Here is a 12,245-nt window from a genome sequence, read left to right as displayed (position 1 = left end):
AGCGCCGAGCCTCCGCCGTGGAGCTTCCAGCATGCACCTGTGGCGCGGCTGCGCTAGCTTCCCAGCTTCTACATCCAGTACGCTACACTATCTCGTGCATGGAAGTATACCTGATCCTCCGTTATGCTGGAGTTGCTGGCTGCACTTATTTGTCTTCCCTGTCTTATGATCACACAATGCCTCTGTAAGTCCCCTCTCCTTCACATTATCTCAAACTCTTTTAAGACTACAGAAACTAACAACGGCTGCAGCCATCTCCTCGGGAAGAAATCATGGAACGTCTACAACCCAGAAAACATCGCCCGCGTCCGGCGCGACGAGGCACAAGCGCGGGCCCGTGAAGAGGAGGAAGAAAGGCGCATGCAAGAAATCGATGCCGAACGACGCATCCAGATCCTCCGCGGACTGAAACCTTCCACGCCGCCTCCACCTCCGTCGGCGCCGTCAGCCGCAGACCAGCAGGACAGGAAGCCCAGCGAGGAGGTTGCCAGACACAGGAAACGGAGACGCCTGGCCGGTGAGGATGACACGGATCGAGATATCAGACTAGCAAGAGAGGACGCAGCGCAGGCGCTCGCGAAGCGGGATGAGCTGCTGTCTGTATCTCGGGGCGACGACGACGCTCCGATCGTGGATAGCGCAGGCCACATCAACCTCTTCTCCGCAGAGGAAGCGCGCAGACAGAAGGTGGAGAAGAATGCGGAAGCAGAGGCAGAGGCAGCCAAGAAAAAGCGCGAGTACGAGGACCAGTACACGATGCGGTTCTCGAACGCGGCCGGGTTCAAGGAGTCGGTCGGTCAGCGGCCCTGGTATTCCTCGTCAGCGCAGGAAGCAACGGCGCCGGAAAGCATGCCTGGGAAGGACGTCTGGGGGAATGAAGACCCGATGAGGAGGGAGAGGGAGAAGGCCCGTATGGACGCAAACGATCCGCTTGCGGCGATGAAGAAAGGGGTCCGTCAGTTGAAGGAAGTCGAGCGCGAGAGGAAGAAGTGGCTGGAGGAGAGAAATAAGGAGTTGGAGGCGTTGAAGAGGGCGGAGAAAGAAGAGAGGAGACGACGAAGGAGGAGGTCGAGATCTCGGTCGGTGGACAGTCTAGAAGGATTCAGCCTGGACGCTGATCCGGAGAAGGAGCGCGAAGAGAGGCATCGCCGGAGGCATAGACATCGATATCATCATCATCATCATCACCACCGTGAGAGTAGCCGGGAGCGCAGTTCAAAGCATTCGCACTCTCATTTCCATTCTCACCGTCATCGTCATCGTGATGACGACCGCGACCGCGACCATGACCGTGATCGTGATCGTGATCATTCAAGACGTCGCCGGAAGTCTGATTAACAATGATATGGTAGATGAAAAGGAGCTGAGCTGGTCTCCGCTCCGAGGCGATACGACACCAACTTTATGTCTGTTTGAAAAACATGTTCTGCTATCATAGTAATATTTCGTATCCGAAGATACCCAATTCTCGAACAGTTCACTGATAATCAAAATTTCATATTGTCAGTTATCTTCAGTATGTCACAGTATCCTCATGTACATCTGGATATGGACAAAAATCACTTTTCAGCCTCCCATTTTATGTACTCATTGCAGCGACCATTTCTGGTCTCCCTTCTCTGCTCCTTCTGCATCCCACTGTATCTCGATGTCCAGCAACCGCGACTTCTCTTCCTTCTTGCGGTATCCAACCTTGCCCTTGATGACTTGGCCCTTCTTGAGGGGAACGGGCTCCTTTTCTCCACGGTTGATGAGCAAGACTCCCTGCTGCCAGTGCGTCTCTGGGCCGTCAGGCCCTGTGGTGAATGCCACAAAGCCCTCCTTCTTCAGTTGCACAGGGATGGCGTTCTCTGGAAGTTTCGATGTGCACGATCGCATGAAGAATATATCAAACCAGATCACCCAGCCGTCCAGCGCGTCGATGTCTTCCTTCAGGGTGACTTGGAAGTCCTTAACGAACGTGAGCTCCTCAGTCGTGATAGTGTGAAGAGGCAGATCCAGGAAAACGGCGGAGTCTGCGGCGACCGTCGAGGGGTTGGTGGTGCGGACCAAGACCTCATCGTGGATACCTTCGAGCATGCTTGACATATTGAACCCGTAGACGTCGTGCCAGAATGAGATGTGCGAGGCAATGAAGTCCGGATCGGCAAGAGGCGCAATGCGCAGCGTGGCATGCGAAGGAACCATAAGGCCATCAGGTGCGAGATAGCGATCTCTGGCCCAGATAACGGAGTCAAACATTGCCTCGAAAAGGAGACAGTAGCCCATCCACTCGGAGACTATAATGTCAACCTGCGGGACAGGCAAGACAACCTCCTCGATCTTGCCACGAAGGCACCTTGGATAGGAAGGTCAGCACATATATATAACATTCACACGGCTTCTAATATAAAAACATACTTGATCACATCGCCAAATCCGTTGTCGTAGATGATCTGCCGGGCCTTCTCGATGATGTTCGAGTTGTCGACTGCAATGACCATCTTCGCACCGGCCTTGGCGCAGAACATTGACAGAATACCCGTTCCACATCCAACGTCCAGAACGACCTTGTCCTTGAACAGGTGCTTGTTCTCGTAGATAAAATCCCTGTAGGAATCGGTGCGAACAGCATCTTTGAGCATGGATTCGTGAATCGCTAGAGACATTCATCAGAAGCGTATCCATAGTCAGAGGTGTCCAAGAAACGTACCGTTGTAAGCGTATGAAGTGAAGTAATCAGAATCGGCCTCCTGGATCCTGTCCGCAGCTTTGCCCACTTCCCGTTCTGATGTCGAAGAGGAAGAAGGACCTTCATCCTCGAGTAATCGCTCGTTCATCGATCTCTGCACGGCCAGTCGGTAGTCGGAGAACTGGCCCCGTAGGCGCTCCAGCTCCTCCTGCAGCTCAAGCACGCGCTTCTCCGCATTACGCTCTTTGTCTGTCTCTGATTGCTTTCCTTCAACAGCGTTCTCTGGTTCGTCGTCGAGGTCCTCCAGGCTGTAAAGAAGCGCGTCGTCCTCCAGCACGGGCTTCATGTAGATGTCGTCCTCGAAAAGGGTTCTGGATGAGACGTCCGGCTTCGTGTTCCCCGCCTTAACCTCCGAGCGGATATAGTTGACCAGTTTGATGGAGCCAAGGAAATCGAGGTCTGAAAGTACAAATCAAAAAAATAGAACAAATGGGTCAGCTGGCTACCGAATTCTTTGCAAAAACTTTTTTCCCAATTTTCGCCTGTGGACAGGAAGACATGACATGGAGAAAGACAAATGAAAGGTGTTCCACAGCCCCTCCAAGACCGATTCGATTGACTACACACCGAGCTCCTTTATGACCTTCCTGAGGTCGAAGTTGTATTTCTCCTTGCTCGCCTTGAGCATTGAGCGCACATCTGGGTAGACATCAGCGCTGAACAGACCGACCATCGGCTGCGACTCGACATCGGGCTCGACGTCCTGCCACTCTTCATCATTGGTGAGATCCAAGTGGTCGGAGGCTGTAGAGTCGGTGTCAGAAAGCACCTCATCTGCAACCGGGCGACCTTGGGGTTGTTGGATCGAAGCGGACATGGCGCGGAGATGGAAGGGAATCTCAGTAGCAAACGAAGGACAATTGCGCGACCAGAAAACGAATGCGACGAGGCCGTGCTCTGCGACAAGCGCCAAAGTGGGATAAAATCTCGATCTCGGATCTCCAGGATCGACTGGGGCGGGTTGCCCCGCCGCGGCGCTTTTCTGTTTATCCTCGCAACGACTGGGCCAGACTGTGTTCGGTCCCCGCCGTGCCGTCACCGCCTCCGCCCCGAGTCCTGTTTAAGTTGTTTCCAAACTGTCTGTTCGAGACGGACAGCGAATTCGTCTCGTCTACTGGAAGCTCAGAACTCAATCCCCTTTTGTCTGCTGCGATTGCTGTGTCCTCCACGAATCGTTACGTGTGTGTTCTGCACCAGTTACCCGGGGCTTTTCACATGCGCTGGCCCTCTTCTCTGGACCCCCTAGCAACAGTCGGCGCCCGCAGCGATGGCCTTCTTCTTCAACCGTGCCCGGTCAAGGTCGCCATCTGATGTTGCCAGGACGATTAAGGATCTCCTGGGGAGGTTATTGGAGGCTCCAGGCGCCTCTAAGGTTTGTCCGGGGTGAAAGATTCGCTATGTGATATCTGCTAACCAGAGGATCCCCGCAGGCGGAGGACGAGCTCGCGAAGCAGCTGGCTCACATGAAATTGACCGTCCAGGGAACACAAGGTCCGCATTACGCCTTGGATTACTGTCCATTGTCCTAGGAATGCGTTGACTTATACTGATTGCCTCCAAAGAGGTCGATACTTCCCCTGAGCAGGTGCAGGCATTGGTCCATGCCGTCATTCAGGAAGACTTGCTCTTTGAACTCGCGCGCAGTATCCGACTCCTCCCTTTCGAATCTAGAAAGGATGCCCAGACCATATTCTCATATATCCTACGATTCAAGCCTGCGCATCAGCAACCGAACAGTGACCCACCCGTTATTTCCTACATAGTACACAATAGACCGGAGGTCATCGTCGAGCTATGTCGAGGCTACGAGTACAGCCAGAGTGCAATGCCATGCGGGACAATTCTGAGGGAAGCCTTGAAATTCGACGTTATTGCGGCTATAATACTCTACGATCAGTCTGCTGAAGGCGAGCCCGCCATCCGGCTCAGCGAGCTGCAGCCAGGCATCGTGCAGTCGGGGGAGGGGCTGTTTTGGAACTTCTTCAAATGGATCGATAGGGGAAGCTTCGAAGTGAGCGCGGATGCGTTCACCACATTCAGGGTGAGATGTGGCGCTTTGGTAGAGATGCCGCAATAGAAGCTAATGGGAGCCGCTCACAGGAGATCCTGACCCGTCACAAGAGCCTAGTTTCGGGGTACTTGGCCACCAACTTCGATCTTTTCTTCTCGAGGTACCATAGCGTTTTGGTGCAGTCCGATTCCTACGTTACGAAACGACAGAGCATCAAGCTGCTGGGAGAGATCCTGCTAGACCGGGCGAACTATAATGTGATGATGGCGTACGTGGACAGCGGGGAGCATCTGAAGCTCTGCATGAAATTGCTGAAGGATGACCGGAAGATGGTACAGTACGAAGGATTCCACGTGTTCAAGGTATGTTTCAGCCCAGGTCTGCGGCGTGTGCATGAATCGCAGGGATAAATAAGATTAACCGGGAATGTGGCGCAGGTGTTCGTTGCGAATCCAAATAAATCCGTGGCGGTACAGCGGATTCTGATCAACAACCGCGACCGACTACTGAAATTCCTGCCCAGATTCCTGGAAGATCGGACGGATGACGACCAGTTCACAGACGAGAAGAGCTTCCTCGTCCGACAGATCGAGCTGCTGCCGAAGGAACCGATCGAACCCGGACGGGCAGCAGGGGAGACATCTGGGTCGGGTGTGAACACGCCCGCAGTTGCATGATGTGATGACATGGTCCACAATAGCATTGGTCCCTTTCATGTTAATATCCCTTTGGCGTATGGATTTCATCGTTCATTTGCATTGATGGGCTGTTGGCGGATGGCCTGTGGAGTTCAGTGTTTGTTTTCCTTTTTTGGCTAATTAACTGGCATTGGCAAGATCAAGCAGTCTCTCCTTGCATCTAGGATGTAGATAGTTGCATAGCGGTCTTAACGGCGTTATGTTGCGAAGAAGCATGGGATGAGGTCACCGGTGAGACCCCGCAGCGGTCATGTGGGGGGATGGCAGGCGAGGCCCTTTCAATCCGCAGAGACGAAGAAGTCTACAGTAGAATGGAAGAGGCGTTCGTGAAGAATGAGATCGAACCTCAGGCCAAGGAGTCGTAAAATATAGAAGTTGTACAGCCCCTCGTAGCGAGAACCAAACAGGTTAGCGGCCGCAACGTTCACAGTCGCTGCGCACGCGGCGGCCGCTGACAGGAAGACGTCGAGGAGAAAAAGCCAGTCACTGACGCTCTCTGGAGACGTCAAGCATCCAGATCACTGCGCTCCCCACCGTGTCGACAGTCGACAATTCGACGTCCTCTGTTACTCTCCTCCGCGAACGTGCCTGGCCTGCCTGGGTCTCTCCACCGTTCTCCCTGCTGCGCTTTGGGCGCCTGTGGGACATCGCAACCCCCTTTCGGATCCCTGTCTCTGAAGACAACCCACCTCCGCTGATCAATGCCGTGCAGTCTCGCGAGTCCAGATCTCACTTGCCCCATCCTCTCCTATCGACTTCTCTGGAATGAGAGCTTGCCGATAGCCGCCAGTCTCGACGTGTCCTGCTCTTACTCCTCTCTGACCACCTAAGTAGCCACGTTCTTGCACCGGTTCTCTGTTCCGTGACCGTCAAGCCGGTGATGTCTTCCGCTGCATAAACGGTTGAGCATCCGGTCCCCTCAAAGTTCCGTGCTTTTATTTTTTGCATTGAGTCGCGGCCTTGAGAATTCCACCCCCTCATTCCCCTGAACCGGCGAGACATTGGCTTTTCTCCTTATATGGGTCGACCCGGACGGGAGAGAGGTTGACTTGGATTGAGTTGCAAGACATGCCAGAGTAATGGTGGGAGAGAGATCAGACTCGTCCTCCATAATGCAAGCACCCAGGTCGAATATCCCGGCTCTCGCCTATGAGGAGACTGTCGCAGCGCAAGCGCCCGTCCCAATCAAGTCCGTATCATCTCCCACGCCTGTGGAAACCAAGCTGCCCAAGTCGTCGGATACAACCACCGTGCCCGGCATCCACGTCGCCTCCATAGAACCAGTCCTCCAGTCGGAGGATGGGAAGGATGGGAAGGATGCGAAGGACCGGAGACAAAATCCTGGATTAGCACTGTCCACCTCCATGACAAAGGATAGCAGGACTGCGGGGTCTGTGGATGATGTCTCCGCAAGCAGCCTCAAGTCCCCTCGCAGTATCCCAAGCATTGTCGTGGACGATGTACCTGCTCGCCCCAGTTCACGCTGGTCCGAGCGGAGGTGGGGCGGTCTGAGAAGCAGGAAATCCACCGAGTCTGAAAGGAGAGAGCCCCCGGCTGTCCCTGCTGACACACCTTTCCACGGAATCACGATGAATATACCTACAGGGTCATTTGAGGATCTGGGATTACAGTCCGTGCAATTCTCTAAGCGCGGCAGCGTGCTCAGCGAGAATAAATCCAACGAGGACAGGGTCGATGAGAACACGACCAACGAAATTATTATTAAGGCGCCCCCGACCCCGAACTCGACCGCGACACCGGAGCAGAGCAGTCTCGCAGATAACAGTCCTGCGAATGGCGTCCGCAGAACAGACACCAAATACATCAGGCCTTCAAACTCGCTGCGTGTCACGCACTCAAGCAGTTCCACACGTGCCATCTCTACGGATGAGGATATGCTATCGCGACGAGTCCGGCTCATGTACGAAAGAGGTGAAGAGGAGGTCAGCGATTCGGAGGTGGCTAAGGCGCTAGCCCAGGAGAATGGAATACTGTGGGAGGAGACAACGCCGAACGAAAGTGGGACAGACGCCATCTCGGACGTTAACCCGTCTATGAGAAGCGCCTCTTCTTTGAGTACCGCAAAGGAGGCAATCAAGAGAGACTCGCACGAGCTGGCAGGTGGGATTGAAGACTGGAAAGATATCCAGGCTGGCGATGTCGATAGATATGGCTTCATCATCCCGCGCTGCAACGATGGACACCGTCGGGAGTCTGCAGCAGAGCCACCGTCTATGCAACGAGTCTCCACCAGTCTCCTACTTGCTTCCGAGGCACCGCGGCGAAAACACACCGTTAGGCGTGCTCCATCGACTGCAGCAAGCAATCGTTCTTTTGGGGGCCGACCTCCATCCCGGAAGATGTCAGAACCATCGAACCGACCCACCTCCTCACAAAGCGGATATCAATCATCGCTGCAGAGGTCAGGGTCTCGATTTCGGTACGCTACAAATCGTCTGCCGCACAATCGAGACCGTAGAGTCAGAGACGAAGCCAGTGATATGCTCACAAACCCGTGTGACGTCCCGAATACCGTGGATGACCACGATTCACCAGCAGCGCGTGCCATGAGGAAAAAGGAATGGGAACGAGAAGATAAGTGGACAAAGATGGCCAAGCCTACGAAGAAGACCAAAGATGGCGGTGGGATGACCTTCGAATTCGACACGTCGAGTCCGAAGTTGATTGAGCGGACCTGGAAGGGCATTCCGGACACATGGCGAGCTACGGCCTGGTATGCTTTCCTCGCTGCCAGTGCGAAGAAGAGGAAAGACAGCCCTACAGAAGAGGAGCTCATCCAGGCGTTCTACGAATTCCAGAACATGTCCTCACCGGACGATGTCCAGATTGATATCGATGTCCCAAGGACCATTAGCAGTCACATCATGTTCCGAAGGCGCTATCGAGGAGGCCAGAGGTTACTTTTCCGAGTCCTCCATGCCATGTCGCTGTATTTCCCCGATACTGGCTATGTACAGGGAATGGCAGCTCTGGCGGCAACACTTCTCTCGTATTACGATGAAGAGCATGCGTTCGTGATGCTCGTCCGGCTGTGGCAGCTAAGAGGGTTGGACCGGCTGTATAGGTCCGGGTTTGCTGGTCTGATGGAAGCTTTGGATGACTTCGAAAAGGAGTGGCTTGAAGGCGGCGAAGTCGCTGCCAAGTTGGTATGTTGTCGGTTAATGCGACTGAGAAGATATTCAACAGCACCGTGCTAACTTTTTGCAGAATGAATTAGGAATCCCCCCAACTGCTTATGGCACGCGTTGGTACCTGACGCTCTTTAACTACTCGATTCCGTTCCCGGCGCAACTTCGAGTCTGGGATGTCTTCATGCTTCTAGGAGATTCCGATGAACCTGTTCCGTCGCGGCCACCAACAAACACTAGTGACGCCGCCAACCCAGAATCCCAACCCGCTGCCAGTCCATTTGGAAAGAGTCTAGACGTCTTACATGCCACTTCCGCCGCTCTAATCGACGGTATGCGTGAGATCATTCTGGAGTCTGATTTCGAGAATGCCATGAAGGTACTCACGAGCTGGGTGCCAATCAAAGACGTCGAGCTCTTCATGCGCGTTGCAAAAGCCGAGTGGAAAGTACATCACCGGAAGAAGATGGGTTAGAGGAACAAGATGTCTGTCGTCCTCACGGTCAAAGATCTCCACGTCTGCTATATCTGGCCTGGTCATTGTCTCGCGGAGCTATATATGCTTCCGCTTTTGACATATATAGAGGATGACACTAGACGATTAAAAAGGTGACGGAAATGCATAGAGAAAGCTCCCGAGGCTTTCTTAGATGACCGGTCCTCGCATAGTATGTCAGTGACATCTCTCCTAAGCGCATAGGAGAGGCAAATTCTGATACTTTTTGGGACTGATATACCCTGCGATAACCCAGTATCTCCGACCTTTGTGTTTCCGACTGTCCTTTTGTCCCATCACCGAAGATGGCGTTTCTTAAGCTACGGCTTGCTTCATGACGCTTTGTATGCTGTCTTTCAATACCCATTTTCTTTGTCCGCTGTCTGTTTACTGAGGTTCATATAATAATATCACGGCCGTCCCTTTTCTAAGACCTGTCAGTGTCATGTTTCTGCCTTGCTACTCAGATTCCCAGGCTTTGTTTCCCATGTAGGGGTGCCGCATCGCCTTCCCGTTGTCGCTTCTACTATATCCCATGATGTTCCCCGATTATAATTCTGTGACTGACCTATCGTGTCTTCTCTACTAATTGTCATAATACCCAAATGCGATACCCCAGATGTTTTTTCTTCTTTGTTCCACAATAATTGGACTGTTTTTTGTCATTACAAATTTAATACACTCATACATTGTCGAATCGTGCTCTCAACATTTCATTTCAATCTTTGGAACTCTTGTGAAAGGATGTGTTTCCTCTACCACTACGTCCGGATATGCGATCGCTTGGGTTTTCCATGTTTCCCAACCCGCTTAGACGCAATCGAAATAGGGCAACCAGAACTCCGAAGGCGAAGAGACATCGGCTCAGGGCTGGAAGGCCTTAAAGAGTTTTCCTTTCTTGCTCAGCCGTTCTGGCCGGATGATGAACGGCCACGGCTAGCTATATCTGTGTCGTGGATTCTTAACCGATATGATATCCATGTGGGTGTCAATTTGTCCGAAAGAATTCAGTCATGGATGCACAAGGAGGGCGAAGCGAAAAGGATGAACAGCGGCGGTTCCTCAGCAACGGGAATGTGATGGAAGAGAATATCGCATAGCATGGATAGCATGTCTGAGTCTCGAGTCAGCTGTTGCAGTAGGTAACAGCCAGTCGGCTAGGTAAAAAAGAAAATAGACATGAACCCAAAAAAATCCTGTTCACAAATGCAGTCATTCATTTGGTGGTTACTATTTCCTCTCTTTCCTCGCAAACACACACACACACACACACTCCCCCTTGTTAAATCTATCAGTCGTTTTTGCTTTTTTCTTTGTCCTCTTGCATGCTATGTACTGCACTGTACTGTACTGTATGATAAGCAGCTGTCTTTGTCAGTCTGTTTTGTTAGTTGTTCTCGTTAGCTTGGATAAATAAAAAGTCTATTTTAGATTTTCTCTCTCTTTCTCTCCGTTCAATTGAATTGAGATTTGATGTTCGGTATGCCATGTACATTGTAACGGCGGACCTAAGACTTCTTAGGCAGAGGCTCGTTGGGTTTATCTTGAGGACAGAAAGCAAGAGAAAGAGATAGATGAATAGGCCGTTACTAGCAATGTTGCTATCAAGATTGCTATTTGAGTTGACCACGGGGTCCCAATCCCCATGGTTAAGGAGCGTCTTTATATACATTGTTAATCAAAATAGCCCTTCTGATTAGGAGACTGAATCGAAAACCTGTTGTCGATTCGCATGACCTGAATCGAAGGAGGAGGTCTGATTGTATCCTGATTGGTTTGTCGGCCTGTAGTTTCCCCGAGAGCTTCCCCCTCTCATAGCCTCACTTCTGCAAGCGTTGTAACATACATGTAGTACAGCACACAGCACCTGTAGACTAGGTAGGAAGTAAGTCATTTAAAGTAGGCATATATATTTTATGCATCAAAAAACAAGTCCAACCGCAGACCTATGATGAAGTTTGTATATACCACTATATACCATGATATCATCATGCATTACTTCTGGGTCATTTTCTGTCTGCATATGCATAGTCTCTGTACATATAATGCCAGATACAGCAGTCTCAGACCACTGAAAAGAACCTCTCTCTCTCTCTGTCTCTCTCTTTCCTCCAAGAAGCATAGATCTGAACTGTTGCATCATGACTTTCTATACTATACCCAGATCCAGGATCTATTAAAATCAGGATCAGGTCTAATCCTTCACAAAGGGCGAGAGAGTATTAGGTCTGTTTCTGTTTTCGGTGTGTCTCTATCGGGGAAATAAAAATTTTTTAAAGATGAAAAAGAAAAGAAAAGCAAAAACAATTCCCTCTCCTTCACCAACTCTCCCATATTCTTCGAACTAACTACCTACCTAGCCTACCTAGTTAGGTATATCAGGTACATATATAAAACCTCCCTGTGGCAAGGTAATTGTTATGGCACAGCCTAGGAATCTCCGATAAGACAGTGAGGGGGAGAATCTATCATGTGATAATGGATCAAGAGCGATGGCCATGATCCATCAGGACCTTTGATCCGTCCGACCTCTTGATCCAACCTGACCCTTGATCCATCCATGGTCATGATCCACTGGATAGGTATTTCCGAAGCAGAGTTCAATATGTATATAAGACGCTCCTTAACCATGGGGATTAGGATCCTGTGGTCAACTCAAATAGCAATCCTAGTTAACATTGCTAGTAATGACTCATTATCTATCTTTTCCTTGTCTTCTGTCCTTCAAGATAAACCCAACGATCCTCCGCCTAAGAAGTCTTAGGCCCGTTGTTACACTTTGACCACCTTTCTTGCAGAAGGCAAGCAGGAAAAGAAGCAAGAATGGAGAACATCACCCCCCAGGAGATGATGCAAACCCTTAGGGAGTTGCAGAACCATGTTAGCAGGCTGGAGGGCCAACTGCAAGAACAGACCAGTGAGAATGCCTCCCTCAGAGAACAGGTTAATCAGCTGCAGGACAAGCTACAAAACCAGATCAATGGGAACAATCAACTCCACAAACAGATACACCTATTGGGACAGCAGGCTGGGGCAAGCACCAGCCATATATTGAACCTTGCAGCTCAGGACCCTACTGACCACAATGTCAACTCCAAGACCAAGATGTAACGACGGGCCTAGGACTTCTTAGGCAGAGGGCCGTTGGGTTTATCTTGGA

General features: G+C 51.4%; 4 protein-coding genes across 4 annotated transcripts; 3 read left to right on the top strand and 1 right to left on the bottom strand.

The window, feature by feature from the left end:
- Positions 1-176: 176 nt before the first annotated feature.
- VTN00DRAFT_8309 (uncharacterized protein) lies at positions 177-1,338 on the top strand (the record flags this gene model as incomplete). The annotated part of the gene is made up of 2 exons (XM_069435149.1): positions 177-184; positions 252-1,338. The coding sequence occupies 2 exons, from the start codon at positions 177-179 to the stop codon at positions 1,336-1,338; spliced, it is 1,095 nt and encodes a 364-aa protein (XP_069286575.1).
- Positions 1,339-1,587: 249 nt separating this feature from the next.
- Positions 1,588-3,548, bottom strand: VTN00DRAFT_8308 (uncharacterized protein; the record flags this gene model as incomplete). Its single annotated transcript, XM_069435148.1, has 4 exons — positions 1,588-2,338; positions 2,401-2,638; positions 2,693-3,130; positions 3,299-3,548. The coding sequence occupies 4 exons, from the start codon at positions 3,546-3,548 to the stop codon at positions 1,588-1,590; spliced, it is 1,677 nt and encodes a 558-aa protein (XP_069286574.1).
- Positions 3,549-3,998: 450 nt separating this feature from the next.
- VTN00DRAFT_8307 (uncharacterized protein) lies at positions 3,999-5,419 on the top strand (the record flags this gene model as incomplete). The annotated part of the gene is made up of 5 exons (XM_069435147.1): positions 3,999-4,103; positions 4,162-4,222; positions 4,294-4,772; positions 4,832-5,104; positions 5,180-5,419. The coding sequence occupies 5 exons, from the start codon at positions 3,999-4,001 to the stop codon at positions 5,417-5,419; spliced, it is 1,158 nt and encodes a 385-aa protein (XP_069286573.1).
- Positions 5,420-6,552: 1,133 nt separating this feature from the next.
- Positions 6,553-9,064, top strand: VTN00DRAFT_8306 (uncharacterized protein; the record flags this gene model as incomplete). The annotated part of the gene is made up of 2 exons (XM_069435146.1): positions 6,553-8,607; positions 8,669-9,064. The coding sequence occupies 2 exons, from the start codon at positions 6,553-6,555 to the stop codon at positions 9,062-9,064; spliced, it is 2,451 nt and encodes an 816-aa protein (XP_069286572.1).
- Positions 9,065-12,245: the final 3,181 nt, after the last annotated feature.

Source organism: Thermoascus crustaceus, assembly GCF_041956765.1.
Source record: "Thermoascus crustaceus strain CBS 181.67 unplaced genomic scaffold VTN00scaffold_5, whole genome shotgun sequence".
NCBI classification, from domain to species: Eukaryota; Fungi; Ascomycota; class Eurotiomycetes; order Eurotiales; family Thermoascaceae; genus Thermoascus; species Thermoascus crustaceus.
The sequence above is the reverse complement of the archived record's forward strand: the minus strand, read 5'-3'. Positions and strand labels throughout refer to the sequence as shown.